A 22080-nucleotide genomic window follows, 5' to 3' on the forward strand; every position below is an offset into this window, starting at 1 on the left:
TTACAAATTTTAGCGACGCCCTTTCACCCCCAGAACTTTTTTCCTAAATACCGCTTTTTTTTTTTTCTTCCGAAGAACTTGCCCCAAGTATTTCAGCCGCAGCTCCGAAACTTTTCAAGGGGTTTTGCAAAACGGCGGCTGCTGTCGGCGGGCGCTTGGGCGGGCGCGTCCGGTGCCGGGTGCCGGGTGCCGGGTGCCGGGTGCCGGGTGCCGGTGCCGGTGCCGGTGCCGGTGCCGGTGCCGGGGGGGGCCCGGACCCGCCCCCGGGGCGGGGCCGCCGCGCTCAAAGCCGCGGCCGGGGCCGTGCCGCGGGCAGAGGCGCCGCCGGGGCTGCGCGGGGCCGCGCCGGGCGGCAGCACCATGGACAGTGGCGCCGCGGGGCGCCTCGACGCCGCCGCCTTCCTCGGCGCCTGGCGGCGCTGCGACGCCGACGGCAAGTGGGGCCGCGGGGGGGGCCCATAGGGTGGGTACCCATTGGGGTACCTGGGTGGGTGGGTGCCCCTGCGGGTGCCCATGTTGGACGGTGCCCATAGGGGTGTCTATGGGGCTGGGAACCCCTGGAGGTGCCCCTGCAGGTGGGTACCCTTTGGGGTGCCCGTGGAGGTGGGTACCCATAGGGGTACCTATGTGGGTGGGTGCCTGTACAGGTGGGTGCCAATGTGGGTGCTGCAAGGGGGTGCCCGTACATGTGGGTGCTGTGTTGGGGGGACTGACTACATGGGTGGGTGCTAGCGTGGGTGTTCCCATGGGTGGAGGTCACATGGGAAGGCACCTATGCAGGTGGGTACCCATGGGGTGCCTGTGCAGGTGGGTGCCAATGTGGGTGTTGCATAGCAGTGCCCATATGGTGGGTGCTAGGCTGGGGGGATGTCCACGTGGGGAGTGCCTGCGTGGCATGCCCACCTGCGTGTTCAAGCTTCATCCCCAGTGGGGTCCCAGCAGATGTCATGGAGCCCCCCCCCCTTCCTCCCTGACCCATGCCCAAAAAGCAGGGCTGAAAATTCCCCTTTCTGCCCTAGAGTTTTTGCCCCACTCATCACCTTCATATTCTGCTTGCTGCTGCCTTTTGTAATCCCTGGGTTTTTTTCCTTTTTTTTTCCCTGAAAAGTTTTCTACAAGGAAAACTTCCAAGGGAGCCCACAGTGCTGTGCATGCTGCTTAAATAGATGTGAATTGATTGAATTGGGTGTGCAACTGCCTGAGCAGTGGTGCTGTGGACAGGCCGGGCTGCCAGCCAAGACTCCGCCATGCATCCCACTGAGGCCCGGGCCACCGTATGGCCTGTGGTCACCAGAGTTCAGCCAGTAACACCTGGTCATTAATATTTTTTATTTGCATTTAGATAATGGTTACATAGAAGGGAAGGAGCTTGACGATTTTTTTCATCATCTCCTGGAGAAACTGGGACCAGAAGTAAGTACTGGGCTGTAATTGTACATCAACTCCCAATAAAAAGGTCATTATGTTTAGAGACTATTTGTATTTATTGCTCTCTGATTGCTGGCTTCCTTAGCAATGCCTGAGGCAAAGAGCTTTCCTCCTAGCAACAAGGTGGCTTTTAAGGTTTGATAAAAAGTGTGATAACATTAGAATTTTGATCATTTATTTTCAGTCCAATATCTGCTATTGCTGTGAGATTGTAGTTGACATGAGCTAAAGATGCCGGATGGAAGCATATAGGGAAAGTCATTTACTGCCAGTGAATATAAACAAAAAGAAAAGCACTGATACATAGTCTGGCAGGGCAAGGCAGTGCACAGCTGTTATGTTTTGTTCAAGCAAGTGCTGATTAGTTTTGTCACTGTGATAAGTTTATTTCTGAGGTCAGCTTCTAACAAACCTTCTGTCGTTAATGTTAAATAGTGCTAACGAAGAAGTAGTATGCCTGTATGCCTGAAAACGGCTAGAAGCCAAACAGGAATCAGTTCCACTGCTCGTAAGGTCAAGCTCTGGGTGACAAGCGTGGCTCTTTGTTTCTCTCCTAGTTCTCCTTCGTAGCTTTGGCAGTATTTCTCCTCTTTCAGTCGCTGCGTCTCAGCTCTACTAGGAGTTGCACGACCATTTGTAGGGGCTGGTTTCCTCCTCTCCAGCTCATGCCTTGCCTTTGACTGTTGCTCCCAGTTAAGCAGAGCCACTCAGGTAGTCTGTTCAAAAGTATGACGAATATGCTTTGATAACAGTCTTTATGTTTTCACTGTGCAGCATGTGGTCAATTAGTGAGAGAAAAGGAGTAAGCTTCTTTCAAATGGTAGGATATACGTGCCAAAAACCAGAAAAGAAACAATTTCATTAAGCAAAAAGTAATTAACAAAAAGGAAAAAGGTAGCTAATAAAAATCCCAAGTAAATTCATAAATACCAAGTATAAAATAAGAATTATACTTACAAGCCAATTAGGATCCTTTGAATCCTTGGGGCTGTACTAGAAAAGATGCTGCGAATCATTTGTCAGGCAAGGTTTGTTTAATTTACAAGTGATTTTTGATTGAAATGTTGGCAGTTTCTGCAGAAATGTCTTTCTGGAGCATGGATGGATAGATGAGCAGATAGGCAGATAAAAAAATATTAAAGCAAATCAAAAAAGATTCAAAGATAAGCACTAAGAATCATTAGGGATATAGAAAAACTGATTTGAAGAGAAATTGAAAAGCTTGTGATCATTTGCCTTGGAAAAAAGATGAAATTGGAAGCTGCTAGTCTTGTGGTCTTGAAACACCAGCGCAAAGTACACTCAAATGAACTGAATGACTGCAAATGCAAAATATTTAAGGAGAGGCTATTTCACGCTGTGTGCAACCAGGTGGCAGAGCTCAGCGTTGCTGTAGCTTGCTGAAGCCAAGGACCTCCAAGTGGGGCTCTCTAGAATTACCGTAGTTAGTGATAATATCAAAGTTTAGTCTGTTAAATATCAAACAGATCTCAAACAGTATGCAGTCTCCTCATGATCAGCTGTCAGGAGGAGCCTTCTGCAGCCCTGCGCTAGCCTGTAGCTGCCCCTCTCTTGCACTTTCCTCAAGGGAGCATTTTGGAGGCAGCATACCACATCAGCTGAGCTGCAAACTGGTGTTTTATGGCAATTTTTGTAGTCTTGCTGAGGTCAAAATAAATTCGATTACGCAGTGTCAGGTATGAAGAATTAGGGCGCTCTGGTATTGAACTATTCCACTTTGAGAAATCAACAACAAACAGTTTAAGTGATCGCCAAAAATCACCACTCAAATTACGCAGTTTAAACCAGAATGCTCAACTAGCTTTCATCTCACTCGTTTCCACTATCTAGGCTTCATCATTAAAAGGAGAAGATTGACACAAACAGAATTAAGAAAGGGCCAGCTTTCTCACTCTCTTAAATAGCAGAACTAGACTAATTCTGGAATAACATGTTCACCATCTGCTACAGGTGCTCAAACAGGCACTCGAGTAATAGGATCCTGTGTTGTCTTGCTCCCCTTTCCCAGCTGTGTGTTTTCAGTCCTCGTTGTTGTTTAGGGATGAAATGTTCTCATAGCCATCAGGCAGGAGGCAGAACAGCCAGCCTCGACGGTCTGCTCTCCCTGCAGGCGTATTTTCCCACTGAGGCATAAAAACGAGGGTGAGCAGTGTCCTGTGAAACTGAGAGTAGACCCCATCCCTCGGGTGTGATCAGCTCGGCACCTGGGCTTCTTACCTGCCTCTTAGGTATGGGGCTCCCCTGTAGCACTAGATAACCCAGAGGTCTCTGTACCTTTGTACAATGAGCATGTGTAACAATAGCCATTTTTCTCCTTGTCATGTGCTTTATTTTGTATAGACTTGTGGTTGTTGTGTGAGGGATAAACTGCACTGTTTTTCACTATCGTACGGAAAGGTAATGGCATTAGTGATACTAACACAGAGCTGGGAATGAGCAGCTTTGTGTTTTTATGGTAGCTTTGACATTCATTCTTTCTTTGCGCTCTTAAACTCTGTTTCCTTGCACAGTGAAAGGGAGCAGCAGTAATATATACTGACATAACTTCCAGATATGTCACAAGGATTAATTAGTAACTATGTCTAAAGTGCTGTACAAGTGATAAATAATGTTATCAGCTCTGAAAGTTGTCTGTGCTTGAATAGCAAACAGTTTCATAATTATATTTTTTCAGCCTGTGCTCTCTAAGCTGTTATTTTCCCTTAATGACCACTGTAGTCTTCAGCTCTGTTTGTCTTCCCAGCTACTCTGCTGCATCCTCAGCTGACACTAAATGCCAGGGGATCAGAGCAGCTGGGAAAACAATGCAAAACGGCACACTCCAGGGATCTGAGAATCAGATTTCTTGGTGATGGGTCTGGGCGGGGAAGGAAACTTGGAATATCATTCACCAAGGGAGGCTAATTCAGCCTCTTTTACTGAGCCATCAGGAATTTGGGGGTGAAGGGGAAACCCTGAAACAGAGGTAGACCTAGATTGTGCCTATGCCTTTTAACTCTACAATAAACCAAGCTGAGTCCCAGATTGTGCAATCTTTCTCTCCTCCCCTAGCAGTGGGCAGTTTTAAGAAAAGGCCTTCGATTTCCAGATGTGCATTCATATACACAAGGCTTCAGTGAAATATGGTGGATTTATGATACTGAGGGACTTGAAGTTCATATGAATTTTCCATCAGCTGCAGGAGCTAATGTAAAGTGGTTTGTTTTAGTTTGGGGTTATGAGGCAGAACTGGGGATAATTCAGCCCAGTATGAGCATCGATTTGTGAACTGCTGTCTGTCATTATACATCTGCCCTCATTACTTCCATGGCTTCTCTCCAACCACGTTAGCTGCCAACTTGCAGCCTGCCACCGCATGGGTATGGTGTGCTGTCTGTGCTCTGTTCTCCCACCTCCTCGCAACCCTTTTTCTTTTACAACACAGACATCTATGTGTGCATATATCATTTCTAAAAGCTGTTATACTGGGGCTTTTCTGGTGAAAACTTAGTGAAAAAGACAGTTTCTTTCAACACTAGTGAAGTAATTTTATTGGGACAGGAAATGTAACCCCTAAATTTCTCTCTTATATCACTGTACATCTTTCTTTCTGTACAGAGATCATATAGGATTCCTTGCTCTTTGCTTTAGTTTTAATGAAGTTTTGTGTACATTCTTGTAATAATTAGACAAGAAGAGGTTTATATATGAATGGCTATAAATTTTGGATTCATGTTTTCCTGAAAAGTTCTGTGAAATCAATGATATCTGGAGAGATACAAGAGGAAATGCGCATTACGATTATGTTTGCAGGGTTCTTTTACAGAAAAGTATTTCACTTCAGTTCAGAGATTTAGGAACAGAAGACCTTTCAGATAAAAGTTTGTTGCTCCTACCTAAATGCAAGAGGCCCTGTGTGGTTATCTTTGAAAGTGTATTCAGGCAAGACCGGTATTAGTCTTGTTATAATCCCCTCAGCCCCCAAACCAACCTGATAGTTATGACTGGAAGGGACTCACGTTACTCTTCAGGGCTCACTCAGAATAGCCATAAAGGTTTTGTCCCTGCTTTTCACTTTTAGAGAAGACAAGCAACCCTCACCTACTCTTGCTGCAAGCAAGAATTTCATTTTTGCTTGCACAATGCCTTGTCTGTCTAAATCATGTATTTAGCTTAGTGGTCCGACAGTATGGTCAGCAATGCACTAGCTAGTCATACTAACTAAGTTTAATGTCCAAAATACCAACTAGTCGCAAAGCCATCCAAAGCAGACTTCCCATGCCTATCTACCACAGCCCCTCCATGTCACTACCCCAAGAGACCCAGGATCACAGACCAGGCCATGGGGACCAGCAGGTCCCCAGTAGGTAACGCTGAGAAGACCCTTAGCAGAAGGCATTCAGCTTGCATCCTCCTCCCGACTAAATCAGAAATCTAAACCTTGAGTTGATTCTGATTATTGTCCAGATATGTTTATTTCTTTGACCTGACTTTGTCAACCTTGATTATTTTGACCTATTTCTTTTCCTGTTCCAGCATGTTAAGGCAGGACTCTGTAAGCACCTGGACGCATCCATAAATGCAGTTTCAGCACACCTGTGGGAAAAACAGAAAAAACTGATGCATCTTCCATACCCAAAGATGGGCCAAAAAACTTTCAGCCTAGAGAAAAGGACAGAATGAAGAATCTGTCTAAAGCCTTGAAAGCACACAGAAGGCTGTAATAACTTTTGTTTGACACTAATGTCTTCTGTATGAAAAAATGTTTCCCACATATGTGCTGAGGAGAGTGAAAAGAGAAGAAAAACAAGGGATGACAGCATAAGTGCTCATCTTTTATAGTATGCAGGACTATAGTAAGTCCTTACTGAAATGCAGGGCCAAATTCTCAAACAATAGCACTGCAGTTAAATAATCAACATTGGCCCAGAGGAGAAGTTGGCCCAGTAGCTACAGGGTAAAATCACATGTTAATGCAAGCAGAGTGATCTGCTGTACAACAACGTGGGTGAAATGAAGTCCCTAGTGTGATTTCTTTTTAATGCTGCAGGTTTTGAAGAAAAAAAAGTTTTTTCTTCTAAGGTCAAAGTGCACGTTACTGATCTCTCATCTGATCTTTGCTGGCCTCTTTGCTGTACTATATGGCTTTTGGCATGGTAGTAATTGTCAAGTTTGCTTTCCAACTAGCATTTTTGGCAGACACCATTTATTTTCCCTGATATTGTAGGAACTTGATATCTCTTAGACCCTTTGCCCTTCTATCAAATTTGGCTGAAATGTTGTTAGTAGAAACATGTGTTTGAGCCAGCATTTTCAGATAAGCCCCTTTTTTTTTTTTCAGGAAACAGGCTGTAACAGTCACGGTTAGTTTTTTCTTGTTCTTTAGACACTCTTAAATATTTATCTAGACAATTGATTCCAAAAATCAGATCAAGACAGAAAAAAAAATCAGTTTATGACAAGACTGTCTTGATCAGCAAAAATTAACTGGGACTTACCCTTTCATGCAGTAGTAAGATCTCTACATTGCTTCACAGTTTTTATCAAAACAAATCATGGTAGTGTTTTCATCAAGGCAAATTGCTGCCAGGCACATGGATCCCTTAAGGAGCAAAAATGTAATAGGAAAGCATGAGGAAAGACAGCAGAAATACAAAATGAATGGGTTAACAAAGCAGACAGATTACAGCCATTTTTCAAAGAGTCATAACCAACCATGACAAAGAAATTAAATGCTGTGCAGATTAAAAAATGTGAACGTGTCCTTTCCATTATTACAAACAGTATTAAAATCCAGATTACCTTTGTGATGCTAAATACTTCTGAAGGGTTTTCACAAAAGGAAAGATGAAGACTGGACACAAAGAAGAAGGCAGAAATTTAATTTGTTATGGCAACTTGGATTATAGGGGTTTTTCTCTGCAAAACTCTGTGGAAGAACATCCGTCATAAGAAAATTTCTCCTTAACCCTGTGATAAAAATAAGCAAAGACACAGCAATATTTTACATGCTGTTTGTGCTTTTATGTGAAAAAAAAAATGATGTGGCCTTCTTCTCATTGTACGTAGCAAGGATTTCTTCCTTGACTGGACAGCGAGAGTGGGCAACAACTCTTAGACACCACACAGCGTCCAACCTATGAGGACCAAGGCAGCTAAGTTTTATAATTCATATGAAGAAATCTAAAAAGGGGTTGCTCAGCCAACAACCACACTCATTCTCAGCCCAACTCTTAGTAAACTGGAGGCAAGTATTAGTTCAGGTACATTTTCCTGCCTGTGGTGGGAAAGTCCTCTTCATTACACAGTGTTGATTGATGCTGAACGTGAACATCTCTATAGCTGCCTCTGCCTTAAGGAGGCAGTAATTAAAGAGAAAATTGTGCTCCTCTGTCAATTAAGGCTATTACCACTTGATGAAATCCTCCCTCAGAACCTCGCAGATGTGCATGCAGCAGGGAAAATAAGAAACAACAGCCTGCTTGCTGTGAAAGGGCCCCCCGTACAGACAGCCACGAGAAAGGAGGCAACAGCATGTGCTTAAACTTGCACGAGAGGAAAATTTTCATTGAGCAAGTGTGCAAAATTTTAGCCCAATCAGTGAACACTTCAGAAAGTTTTGCAGACCTCTGAAGTGGGGGACTGTGGTTTAAAATGGGTATGCTCATGCAGGCCTGGCTCATGGTTTTACTCTAGATGGGCAACATGTAGTGAAGCAGCACTAGCTCTTATGAAACCGGCTGTGCATAGCTACTGCTCTTCACTCTCTGCCAAGCCATTTGCCCCTTTCCCAGCTCATGGAGACAACCGGCATGAATATGTATCCTGCTGTTGGTACAGTTGCTTTCCAGAGCATCCTCACTACTGTATTTTTTACTACTCCCCCTGTAATCCATAGGACTTGAATAAATGGCGTGTAAGCCTGAGGCATTTGAAACTAGAGCACGTTTGGCTTAGTCTTTCCCGCTTGCCTCAGCCTTTAGTTGAAAAGCGAGTTAATTACAGGAGAAGGAAGGAAAAAACAACTTTCCAGGGAAGCTGGTGGCCACAACACTCTGAGCAGCCCATGCTTTTCTGTGTAAATGAGGCATATTCCTGTGCATGCCTGTCTGGTGGGCTCTCCTTACTGCTCTCCTATGTCCCTGCTTCCTTTCCTTAGTATAAGACTTAAAAAGTTATTTTGTCGCTTTTAGGAATATCTGCATCTTGTCTATACAAACCTCTGACTGCTGGAAAAACAATCTGCTTAATACACTTACATGCCAGTAATTAGTTGCTATATCTACAAGGCTTTTAAAGTGTGAAACTATTGACATTAGTCCCCATACTGCCTCTCTATTTCCCTCCTGACTGGCTTTACCTGTTAGCTCTCTGTTCCTCTCTTATCTCCTGAGCCAGGCTCTGAGTCCCAGCTGGGGTCCCGGCTCCTGGTTAGGGTCCCTAGGACATTACACTAGTACAAATAATGACAGTGTCACCATTTTCACTAGTTAAAGCTGATCTCAATTCCTTAAGTCCAAGAATAATATACGGACAATGTCTCTTAATACTTTTCTCTCCATGTTTCTGAAACATGCCCTTCTCCAGACGTGAGGTCCCTGGGGAACCATCCACGAGGTTCCCGGGAATGCTGCCACGATAGTGCAGCCCTGATACGGAGACAAAACCATAAGCAAACAAAATCTAAACAAACCAGGGAATCAGCCTCCATTCCTTCAAGGGAGGAACAGGCAGCTCCAGCCTTTTGCCACACGAAGCATGGCTTATTGGGGTCTGGGTTTTTCTTTTTTTCATTTGCTGGTTTGTTTCTTTTTAAATGTAAAGTTCACCTTTGAAACCTAACAGTTTATATCATAGATATATCTATAAGATATATCATAGGTAATGTAAAAATCTGTAATATAAAAATAATCTACCTTGAGTTCATATCTTGGAAAAGCCAGTTCATGCAGTATCTCTTACTTTGCTTTCATTTTTGGAAGTAAAAGTCTGTTTTTAGCAGATGCAGTTAGGTTTTGTATTTCATAAACAGAATATTTACACACAGAGATAGACTGTCCAGTTTGAAAAATCCACTAGAGTGTAATCCCTTGAACTAAAACCTCTTGGAGCTGTGATTGTACACATCCCACACTTTGGGTATACTTACTTGATGTATCTCGTAGTCTGAGCCAGTTAAAAATAAAAAGGACAGTCCTGTTTTTATGCAGATAACAATGTTCCCGCCACCTAAAATTCAATGAAGTAGTTGTTAAAAGCTGACACAAAGTTGAGCAATAAGCTTTCTTAGCAAATGACTAGTCTGAATTCCACAGTGCATTTTTTGAATATTAGCTATGATTACAGTTTCAGAAATACTTTACCCTACTGGGCATGGAGGAGGATAATTCCAGAGTACTCTGCAAGCCTATTGAAGTGAGCAACTGGTGGGCTTGCCTAACGCCTGGGAAGTGTCTGACAGCTTCAAGGCGAAGGCAGAAGGCAATTTAAATAGCACAAGGAAGAGTTATAATGCAGAGGTGAAAGAAAACTGTACGTGCTTGTTTAATGGCACGCTCCTCCTTCATCCCTTCCTCCCTCCGCCCACTTGCCCACCCGAATTTAATGAATTGCTGCGAGGTGTCCAGGGCCACACTGCTCCCCGCAAGGGTCGTTCCTGCCAGCCGGGAACAGGCTCCTTCCTGCAGCCATCTCCTGTCCTCAGGAGCCCCGCAGTCGCAGGCCGGTCCCACTGCGCAGCCCAGCTGGGTCCTATCAGAAATGATCAGCCATATTATCTGTCTATCCATCTATCTACAGATACCTTCTATTACTTTTAGCAGCAAATTAAGGCCTTTGGAGAATATCAGTCACATCCAAACATGTGAGGCAGACTGGTGACAAAGGGGAAGCAGAGATAGGCCTTAGTTAATGAGCTTAGGCCATTTTTAAATCAGAAGTTTTATTATTCAGCTCTTTTCTTTTTTTTTTTCAATTACCTCGTCTGTGACATCCTACTGTTTCTCTGCAACTCCATCACTGGCCATGGCAGCCTTCTAGAGCAAAAGCTCTGCAACAGCCCTGCTAAATAGCAGCCGGAAATTGGTCTTGTCATCTGGCTGCTACTGAGTATGCCTAGGACCAGGAGAGCTTTGAGGTGGGAGTCATGTTCAGTTTTCTGTGTGATGATTTCAAATACCTGTCTCAAGCAAGGTGAGAACATTTGTTGCAGTTGCTGTGTGTGTGCAGCCCAACCTTCTTACTCTGCTAAGAGGTGACAAACAGGATACAAAGATTTCCTTCTACCCTATGCAGCTTTCTGCAAATCTACATAATTGCTGCTCCAGTTCATGCTTTGCAGAATCAGGGCCTAAAGGAGCACATAAAGGTGATGAAAAATCTGAGGCCTGGACACGCTAGATCTGGGCAACAGAACGTGCATACCCATCGCTCACTGTGGATATATAGGGTAATAGAGAGTGTCTTTTTCCTGCTAGTGAGATTTATATTTATTTATCCTCTGAACAGCCAAGCAGGCTGCATTGATTTGTGCATTATATGAATTTAAGAAAGTCAGTTATTGTTTTGTGTCACAGTATTAAGAAAAAGATTGCACAACCTCGTGGCCTGCGGTAGTAGATGAAGGGAGGAGAAACTGGGTTAGAAGAACCAAGAAGGCACTGCTAGACCAGTATTCCTAATCCCACCTGGTGTGGAGGTGACAAAACCTTTGGAGGGCTTTTCTTTTGTTGGGGGGAAGCTTAATTTATTCTCTGTAGGAGTGCTACAAAAGCATGCAGAGAACGAGTCGGAGTTACCCTCTGCCCTCCCTCCTTTCATAGAGAGGGCTACCTCCCACGGGACTGTGAGATGGAGCCAGGTCGTGGCCACTGTGTATGCAGAGGGTATCTTTAGATCTCATTATGGCTTCTTGAAAGGAAAAAAGCCAGCAGAACACAGATTGCAAGCAGGAGCTCATCAGTAGTGCGGAAAGATAGTTTGAAACTAAATAATAGTCAAAAAGAGTTTCTACAAAATGATAATGCATAACAATTGACTTCATAGCACAGCCAAATAAACTTCCTCAACACTCTGACCCCACCTGAAAATGACGAGCAAAGAGATTTGTAATTAATTTAATAGTAATCCCAGAATGTTCTCATCTTCACAGAACTTTAGAGATATTATCTAGGTGAGCTTCCCAACTCATCTGTGAAGCTTGTCTGACCAGAAGACTTTCCCCAAGGTGGGGAAATCACACATCATGCAGCCCAGACAAACCAGATATCCTAGAGGTTACTGCTAAGAAAAAATTGTGCCTGATTAAACTAAACATAGTACTTCACCTGTCACAGTAATGCCTGCCAAAACATATCAACAGATAAATCCTGAAAACTCTCTACATAAAAATTGATAATGGGGTTGAGCAGATGCAAAGGGAATGTGAATTGCTTGAAATTCCATGTTATTGACCCAGAAACACTGACAGGGCTTGGTGCCAAAGCCTTGCTAGTTCTTGAACCGGTCAACCGGTAATAATAATAAGCAACAGTCTAGCTCTGCAGACGCCTTCAAAGCAGATGATCTAAAGAACTACAGAGATGTAGTTCAAGGATAAGGGTATCTTCCTGAATAAAACAAGATGAAAATGAGCATCATGAGAACTGTTGTAATACTGCCATGATGGAAATCAAATCCCAGTGATATAGGGGAAACAGTTGTCTAAAGAAGCAGGTGTCACTGAAAGAGTTTTGGGTCCCCAAACCCTGGTCTTCCGTTTGAAAGTTTAGTTGCTACAAAGCTATGCATAGGACTTATTTCCCAAAATACACCCTAGGTGGCATGCTTGTGGGCTTTCAGAAGCATTAGTCCCTGACTGTAAAGGATGCAATGTTCCTGGGGGTTATCTGTAAATGAGGGGATATTTCCTTCAGGAGACTGTTTAACAACCTCAGCATTTTCACGTGTGTGTTGTTCCCCCTGTGGCAGAGCACCATCACAGAAGAAAAAGTTCAGAGGATGAAGGAGCAATTCATGTCCACCTACGATGTCACCGCAGATGGACGACTACAAATCCAAGAGGTATATCTCCCTCAATCCTCCACCGCAGTATTTCTTTTGTGGGAGATGGCAGAATCAGGAGCTAGAGCAGACTTGGGAGGCATGGGAAATGCTGGGGAGGAGGTTAGCTGCGGTGTACTACATTAGCCAGATCTCTTGGTCTGGGTTTTGTTTCCATGACAACAACATGCCCAGGTTTTATTTCCCGTATCAGCTCACCAGACTTCACTTTTTTTTTCTTATCTTTACTTTCCCTGGTTTGTCTTTTTTAGCTTGCAAATATGATCTTGCCAGATGATGAGAACTTCCTGCTGCTTTTCCGATGGGAAACTCCCTTGGACAACAGTGTGGAATTTATGCGGGTGTGTATCGCTGCATTGCTGCTTCCCCTTGCACACCAATTGATGCTTCAATGTATACACTTCAAGCATTTGCAAACTATAGCATGGAAAATATATGGTTATTGTAGAAGAAAAACATTTTCTAAGCTGTTGAGACAGAGAATGTTTTACATTATTTTCACTAACAAAGCAACAAGGTGGTAGCTAGGACTAGACCGAGGACATGCAGCAAGTTTGTTAAACTTTGCAAACACCCTCAGCCCCCTGTCAGCCCTGCCGCCAGAGATGAAAGGTTACCAAAGCACCTGCTGATTAATCCAGCCTGGTGTCAGCTACAGCCAAAGCTGCAGGTCCTCATCCACACCCCAGCGGAGGCCAAAAGGGCAATAGGGTTTTCTTAGCAGTGGCCCATTCCCGCCGCTTGCTGCCCCCAAAATCTCCTTGCACAAATGCGGTGGGGGGAGATGCTGCCAGCTAGGGGTTTCCCTTAGATCTAGAGACTCCCCAGTTGCCCTGATGCACTGATTTGCCAATAGTTGCACCCATCTGCTCCCTGTCTTGTTATCATTGCTGGGATGTGTGCAAAATCCAGCTCAGCACCATCGCCAAAGTTTGCCTGCCCAGACACCAAATATCTGCTTGTTCAGTCTTTACTACCATAATGGTTATGGCGAAGGCACACAAGCATCTGCCCTGGTCTAACAGATCCATCTGCTTCTGAGACATTGAGAAACTCATCTTTGGCAAAATGGGCACAAGAACTGCTGTTAAACACAAGCTCCTTTTTTCCCTGCAGATTCCTTAAATTCAAAATTTTGATTTTTCAAAGACTGCTTGCAGTTACTTTTATTTCACATCCAATGTGGGGAGTTGTGAAGATAAATGGCCAGTTGTGTACCGACTTGACTTTTACTCAGGAAAATTACCATGTTGAGTAAATGCATGTACAAATTAGGTAAGAAATGTGGGTCAGTTTCTCATTATTTTCTTCCTTTTAGGGAAAGGGTGTCTGCAGTCAATATGTGATTGCAGCATGACATATGTACAACATCCAAAAGAGAGTAAAAGCTGTTGTGTGGAAAGTTTATTTTATTGTGTCTACAGTTAATTAAGTATTGGATAATATAGCAGCATGCTCATTAAGAAAGTTCTGATTTGGACCTTTGTTATGATCTATCAACATATTGGATGATTGCCTGCAATATTTATGTGGTCATATCAATTTATCTCCATTCAGATCTGGCGCAGTTATGACACTGATAGCAGTGGATTTATCTCAGCTGGTGAGCTCAAAGTAAGTTGTCCAGACAAGTCTCTATGGGGTTGAACTGCGGTGTGCTGATGTCAATAGGAGCCTTTCCACTGGCTTTAGCAACCTGCTGCCTTTTTGTGCAGTTGACAAATGGCATTTCTATGCTGCTCAGAAGAGGACACAACGCCTAGGAGACCTGCAGGCCACCCGTCTCAGCTGCCATCCTGCTTGCTCCCAGGGGATGCACATACACCTCTCCTGTCCTTGCTGAGCAGAGCCAAAGCAGTCCTGTTTCATTAACCGTATTTCTTCACATCGTCTTCCCAAGCCTGTGGATTTTCTCAGCTTTCTGAGCACTTATTTCATTTGCAAGCAAGGGCCATTGAGGCATAGCCCTGCTTGGAAAAGGCAGCTCGAATGCCATGAAGCAGCCAGGCCACTTCTAGGCTGCAGACCCATGTGTCTTGATTTCAAATCAGTTAGCAAATGCTGTGGGACTAATTTTATCTTTTAATAGTTCTGTGGGAATTATTCCATTACGACTTATTTCAGTATGTCCACTCTGGGGAAATTTGGATACTTTATAATTCAGTTGGAAAAAAACATGTTTCAAATGAGAAAAAGTGAGCTCTATAAGAAATTTGAGACAATAGTACTAATCAGGAATGTGACATTAGATGCATACAACCCTGCTGAGTTTGGATCTAATTTCTTACTATTATTTCTTGAATTTACTCTAAAGAGTAAAATCTGAATGTTTCCTCACTATAGGATTTCCTGCGAGATCTCTTCTTGCAGCATAACAAGATGGTTGCTGAAGTAAAGCTGGAAGAATATACTGATACAATGGTAAGAAAAGCTAGTCTCTGTATTGTTTAGCTAATAGTACTGCCTAAAAATCTCTCTCAGGATCAATGCCTAGACGTTCAGTGCTGTAGATGCCCTCGTGAAAGATGTTTCTTCTCCAAGAGATCACTTAGGCAGCACGTGCTCCTGCTGTTTCTTTACACTGTACTGGGCAACAGCAATCAACAGCATTTCAGATTGCTTTGCTTTGAGCTGAACTGTTTATTGTAAAAATGCAGCATGACTTTCCTCCAAAGCAAACTGAGCTCTAAAACTGTTGAAAAGACTCGGTGAGGTGCATCCTTCTTCAGAATATGTTCAGCCTCAGCCAGACCTCCAGCTCCCTCCCTCCCTCCTAGCAAACCCTTTGGTTCCCCAGACATGCAGGTAACCCAGGCAGCGCTGCAGGCTCCCTGCTGCTTCCCTGAAAGGCTGGAAGGATGAAAGCTTGAGGGCTTCAACTCTTCCCCTCCTTTATCACGGGACAGCTTTTATCCTGCTACCAGCAACATAATATTTGGTGTAAGTTCATCATCAGTCACCTGGATTTCTTACTATACTTACTATATCTATCCATCTAAAAAAAAAAGAAAAAAAAAGAAAAATAGCTCGTTTCTGATGTAATTATCAAGGGTATCATTTGAGTTCCACTCAGAGACGTCCACCATTGCAATTTTCTAAATGTTTTTCAAGTGGGACTTTCTAGATTCTTAGGACAAAGTCTGTACTTTTACCTACAAAACAGGTTGGTAGGCAAGCAAATGAGGAGCTACCCACATATTCTGCAATACCATGTTGCATAGGCATGGTACATCTGTGACTAAAAATGCGACCCTTTAGAGCAAAATGAAAAAGTGTACAATTACTGTAGAGTATACATCTTTTCATATTTATAAATCAGTGAAGGGAGAGGAAATTAGGCTACAGAAATTATTTTATGGCTGAAAGACCTTGAAAACAATAAAAAAACAAAAGCTACAGCTAGAACAAAAATCTTTTCAGTAATGTTTTCAGGTAGCAAATGGCTTTTACACTGCTCCATTAAGGTCTCTTTCCCCAGTGGCTAATCTCTGATCAAGTGCTGAGGAATAAGCAATCTGAAGCTTGTAGACTTTGGGTGGTTCATTTCATCCAACTTTTTCCCTTTCCGATAATTTCCTGAAAAAGATTTGCCATTGCACACACAGTGGTTTCTGCCACCCCAAATACAGCTAGATAACAATGCGGTTGAGAAAAGATGTGGTCTAGTGATTCAACCCAGGGTTGACAGCCAGGAGATCTGGTTTCTATTCCCATGTTTTTCACAGATTGGCTTTGTGTCCTTACAAAGGCAGTTTAGCTTTTGTGGTACAGAATAAGATTCGATTTGGGAAGAGGAATGCTTCATGTATCAGGGGAAATCTACATTCTGAAATGCAAATCTGCTCTGTGAAGGCAAAATTTTGCAAAGTGGCAATGCCAAAAGAATCAGGGATGTTAACCACTATTAGCAAATGAGAGCTTTGCAGATGATTTTTTTTTTCCTTGTGATACTGCACGTAAACTTAAGAGCAACCAGATTCCAAGAGTTAAGGTAGGATGTGCAATTACAGCACCTCAGCTTTTCTTCAGCAGTTGCCTAGTGTGTGATCTTACTCTGTGATATCTCATAGTAAATGGAAGATCTGCATACTGTACATAATGGCAAATTAAGAGCATCCGCACAGACCGCATCTGTGTAGTAGCAGATGTGCTGTAGTTTTACTAACTGAACGCATAGGAGTGTGTCCCAAGTTGTAGTGCAAAATGACAAGGAGGGAAGAAAGACTCAATCTTATATTTGAAGTGTAGTATTAAAACTATGCTAACAGAGCAGGGAGCCACAGAAGTCCTGATGTTACTCTTTGCCACCATCACCACCGTTGGAGAAGAAAAAAAATGATAGTGCCTGACATACTTTGCTCCAATGCGGTGCTTTATTTAGATTTAATTCTGAGTCTTTCACAGACTTTCTCTTCTTTTACAGTCTGCAGTACCAACTCCTTTATGGTGGAGTGGAAATACTTATATTTCTTTCCCATACACCCTTGTTCCCATCCTTTTCTCTTTTTGGAGTGCAAGGTCTGGACCAGACATGCTTCTGCTGCGTACAGTTACAGGGTCTCTCGCAACAGTCAACTTCTCCTGCCCGGGCTTTCAAGTGCCGCTATAATAACATTTGGGTGGAAATCAGTTGTGTGCCGGGGAGCTGTAAACCCATCTGTCTCCATAGGAATTTTACCCATCTCTGCTCTGTACGTTCCGCAACCAGTTGCACATATCTTAAGCAGCTGCTGATACACTAAGTGGACCCTTGAGCTTTCTGGAGATGTGGATAAAGGAGAAAAGATAGCAAGTATCATTTCAAAGAAGATAGCCCAGGTGTGAAAAAAAAACATGTTCTGATTCTGTGGTGGGTGTTTGCAGCTTTAGCTGGTGAGAGGCATGAGTGGATATTATGCTGACTAGGGAGAGCAAACTACTTGCAAATGGCTTCTGCTTTTATGAATGATCATACCGAACATGAAAAGAAATCGGGACAGGGGAGAAAGTATTTCCTTTGCAAGAGTCACTTTTGTTTGTTTTCCTTTGAGGAGTCAGAAATGCCCCCAGTGCCTCAGCAAAAGAAGACAGACGCTCTCCTCTCTTTGATCTAGGTCCAACATAGCACAGCAAGTGACGGGCCTGAGGAGATATGAGGGAAGAGGGGACAGAATACTAATGCACATGCATACAGGGGTGTGCGTGTATGTGTGTGTGTATATGTGTATATATATATATATATATATACACACACACACACACACACATACACATGTACAGTCTCTCTCACACATATTTATATATTTTTATAGATATAAGCATATTTATACATATAAATACATATGTATATATTTATACATATAAATATATGTGTATACATATTTATTTATATGAAATACATCCCTCACATCCCACTCTTTAGCCATTTCAAGTTTCACAGGCGTGAAACCAGAGTATCTGGGGTAGTGCTCTGCTTCACCATTACTTGAAGCCCTTTCCCATTTTTAACATGTTTATATTCATTGTCCCAGGAAAGGAACATCGCTTTATCAGGTTGCTTAGAAGCCATTTGTTAACAGAATATTCTGTTTCTTTGTGACCTTAACATCCTTTCTTCAAAGAACACTGATTTAGATCAGGGACTTGAGGAACAAATGCTGAACCCCTGGGAAGAAAATAGGTAGTGAATTTATTAGTGTTTTGCCCCATGTGTCTATTAAATCAGTCTTCAGGAGCACTAAAGCCACTGGGGATAGTCATGAAAGAACATCTGAATTCTCAAGTCTCTTCATGAGGGAATTAAACCCACATACAGAAACATTTGCACTAATAGTAATTAAGTGTGTATTAAAATTTATTTATGCAAACACAATTGTGAGATTCTTGTGAGAAGACAAGTAGTCATTTGCAGTTCTGAAAGCCTGAAAATGATCTGTGGGTTTGTCTTCTCCCCATGGACACAGACCGAGAGCCGTTGCTCAGGGTCCAACCCAAAGCCCTGTCTTGCTCTGAGCTGTTCCAATTGATGGGACCACACCACGGAGGTGCTGCAGGGTTACTCTGGGGACAGGGTAGGCATTGCTGAAAACGGAGGCTTTTAATGGCACAGTGGGACTATTCCGCCTTCCTGAAGTAACACGACATGCAGAAATGAAAACTTGCACAGTCACTGCTTTGTTATGAGGAGGAGGATGACTGCAGTACTAACAGCCTCTCTCATTCTCCCTCCAGCTCCCAAAGTAAAGCTGTTATTGGACTTCTGGGTCCTGGTGAAGTTTCAGCCCATGAATACCAAACTCACGAGTTTGCCAGCATTTTCTTATGAGTAACAGCTTCCACATACGTGCATGCATATAGCCATGTACTTAAGGAGCATATTGTAAAAGCCTGAATATGAACCAGATTTAAAACATAGTTTCTGATGAAATTTCTCCAAAAATTTCTCACTTAGCTTTTTGCACCTTGGCATATATTATTACCTTGTTCATAGAAACACTGAAAATTCATAGCTTCCCAGACAGCAGAATGCCACTTCTAGCTTGTAGTCCCAACATCTGCAAGCCACATTCAGGGAAAGCTCATTACCGAGTTGAACTTCAGCAAATTAAGTTATATACACTGCTGAAGTAGTCACACATGGAACACTGACATTCACTTTTTGCATTGCCTTATGTTGCTAATATCAGACTCAACATAAAAATGTCCTTTAACTTGAGCATTATTATACTTTAGCAAAATGTAAGGGGAAAAAAAAAAAAACAAAACAAAACAGAAAACTATGCCTTCCACAAACTAAAATTCTAGGAAGGCAATAATGTAAGTTCAGTGACTAATAATTCAGTGAACATTAATCACAAACTATAGCATTTGAAAATCAGTAGTTCGAGATGACTGAGAATGAAGTCTTAGCTCCAGAGAGGTCAATGATAGAAATCCTACCAACCGTAATGATGCCACGATTGTACCACACACACACACAGATGTTCCCTTGAGGACTGAGTTACATATATTGAGCCCTTGCTGCCCTCACATGGGAGCCTCCAGCTAAGTGAGGGCTCTTAGTCTTTTCAGTGCAAGGGAAAACAGGTTCCCTTGGCACCTGGAAGATAGTTTGTGTCCGTGAATACGATTTGTGGACTACCTTTATTTTGCATTGGATGGATTATTGGTGCTCTCATAGTGGCTGGCTGGCACCTCTGCAAGGGCAATGTTAGCAGCTAAGGGTGGTCACTTCTTTGGCTGTGCAAGCATATCTGTCTGTGCTTTTTGCCAGTGCCTGCATGCTTACGTAGGGAAAGAAAGTTAGAGCACAGAATATCTGGGTGAGTCCTCTTCTGTCACAGATATCTTTGCGTCTTTGAACCAGTTGTCTAATGTCTGTGTGTTTTTTTCTATTTGTTTAACAAGAGTATTTAACTCATTAGCATCTTATTGTCCAAGCTTGCTTACCTGTATTAATGAAGTCTTTTATGACCACCAAAGCAATGGTGCAGCAGAATGACAAATCTTTATTATGATGGCAAGAGCCTGAACCAAGCATGTTTCATAACAGGCTAAAATCAAAATTCCCAAAGTCCGGGAAATACCATAGGAGTGGAGAACAGCGTAAAGGACTGGGGGCTTAACGCTGGCACTTTTGTACGTCCCTTCTCCTGGCAGCAGTCTGTGATGTCTGCCCTCCTGGGTGGCTCTGTTAGGTTGTAGTGACCCCAGGAAACCACATCTCTGGCTGTTCACTGCTGCTGTAACCATTGCAGTCCCTAATCCCGTCCAGCCCCTTGGGCTCCCCAGAGGGCCTCGTGGCTTCGGGCCAGTGCAATTCCCTTCACTGCTGAATGGCAGTTTTGTGGCGTGTTATAAAGAAAGGGCCCTTACTCTGGTGATGAGCAAAATGGAGGGAAATCTGGCTCCCATGTCCCTTCTAGACTTAATCTCAGTAGCGCTGTCGCCATCCAGTATCGCTGTTGACATAAGCCAGTGGAAAGCAGAAAATCACTTTTGAGTCCAAGCTTTTCTAAAGATAAGCCAAAAGAGCTTAGTTACCTGCAGGCTTCTGAAAATCCCAGCAGATAACTCTGTGGTCTTTCAGGAGCGAAAACCCTCTTAGAAATCTTTCTCTAAGTGGTTTGTCTAGATTACGCAGGAGATCTGCTGGGGCAAAGAACAGGGTTTTTGTCCCTAGGGCAACCTACCGGCCGCAGGACCCTCCTGCCGTTCTGCAATAGCCTTTGGGTTTCTGTCCTGTCCTCAGGGAAAAAGCCATACGCACTCCTACAGCCTGTGCCTGTGTCCCTCTCTATATCCTCTCAATAGCTTTTGTATTCATTAGCTGATTTTAGTTATATCTGACAGGGGGGTAGCTGTTTTAGAGGTACTGAAATTCCGTACAAATTTTATGAGACTCAATGGTCAGATAAAGAGATGATTTTTTTTCACGTCCCACCTGAGGGAGAAACACTTTTTTACACATCAGAGAACCCAGACAGAAAGACATTAAAAGACAGGTGCTAGTAATTCCACCGATCACAGGGGGGTTTTTGGTTGTTTACTTCTCTTCCAACCTCTCTTACAGAAAAAAATTCAGATTTATAACGTCAGATTGCTCTTCAAAGCATGCTTTTGTTTGTCACATCTCAGTATTTCAGCAGCCTTCTTTACAATGCCCACTGAGAAAGCAGAGATATTTTTACTGCTGAATTCAAAGCCAATGGCAGTTTTGATTTTGCATTTAAAAAAGCAAAATGTAACAACTTTTGTTTTGCCAACCGAGCTCTCATTTATGCTCTGTCTGCCTCAGAGTGCATGGACCGAATTCAAACAAACAGAACTAAGACTTCCCTGGTGTACTGCCATTAAAATGTCAGTGAATTAATTTATGCAAACACTTTAAAACATCGGGTAGCTTGACATAAAACAAATGCATCATTTTATAAAACATAGTGCTGGATACGGCAAAGCTTTTACTAAAATTGAGTGCTATTTAAACATGCCACACCTTATCCTTAACCGCATTGAGATGTTTCATACAAGCCTGGCAACATAAATACACCTCTCAGGCTTGTAAACTGAAAGTCCACCTACTTTAACATGTCAAGATGATGAGTAAAGGCATAAGTTTAAATTAGAAACAATCTCATAATAATTTCAAATATCTACTTACGTCTCCCATGAGGTATGCTTCATCATGTGGGGTGAGTACCTCTGTCATTCTGTGTGTACAAAGGTACACAATTATCAGATCAGATCAAACACCTCCATCCTTGAAATCTGAAAGTTTAATTAATAACATTATCCCATTCTTTTCCAGAGTAACACATCCTAAGGTTGCCATATAGTGGGTATGCATGAGCTACAGTTGTTCAGATAATGGGATTACGTCTATCTTATTAGCTGTGGTACCTGAACTAATGCAGTGAACACTATTCCATCTTCAATACATGTTTTCCATCTTTCATGTGAAATTCATTATTTAAGATTTAGCTCAGCCTAGCTCTTCCAGCAAGATTTTCTTTTTTCTTTGTTGACTAGTGCAAGCAAGCAAAATATTAAACCTGTTTGAAGATTTTGTTGAGGATACTTGTTGCAGAAAAAGACAAAAGAAAATTTGAAAAT

At 42.8% G+C, this 22080-nt stretch overlaps 1 protein-coding gene across 1 annotated transcript in view; it reads left to right on the forward strand.

The window, feature by feature from the left end:
- Window positions 1-331: 331 nt before the first annotated feature.
- Window positions 332-22080, forward strand: part of SCGN (secretagogin, EF-hand calcium binding protein) — a 30330-nt gene continuing 8581 nt past the window's right edge. Inside the window, exons 1-6 of the mRNA XM_067292397.1 lie at window positions 332-433; window positions 1343-1413; window positions 12397-12489; window positions 12741-12830; window positions 14047-14103; window positions 14833-14910. Coding sequence (XP_067148498.1) covers window positions 361-433; window positions 1343-1413; window positions 12397-12489; window positions 12741-12830; window positions 14047-14103; window positions 14833-14910 — 462 coding nt within the window. The 5' untranslated portion in view covers window positions 332-360. The remainder of the gene's footprint in view (window positions 434-1342; window positions 1414-12396; window positions 12490-12740; window positions 12831-14046; window positions 14104-14832; window positions 14911-22080) is intronic.

The sequence above is a fragment of the Apteryx mantelli genome, chromosome 2 (assembly GCF_036417845.1).
Source record: "Apteryx mantelli isolate bAptMan1 chromosome 2, bAptMan1.hap1, whole genome shotgun sequence".
Lineage (NCBI taxonomy): Eukaryota > Metazoa > Chordata > Aves > Apterygiformes > Apterygidae > Apteryx > Apteryx mantelli.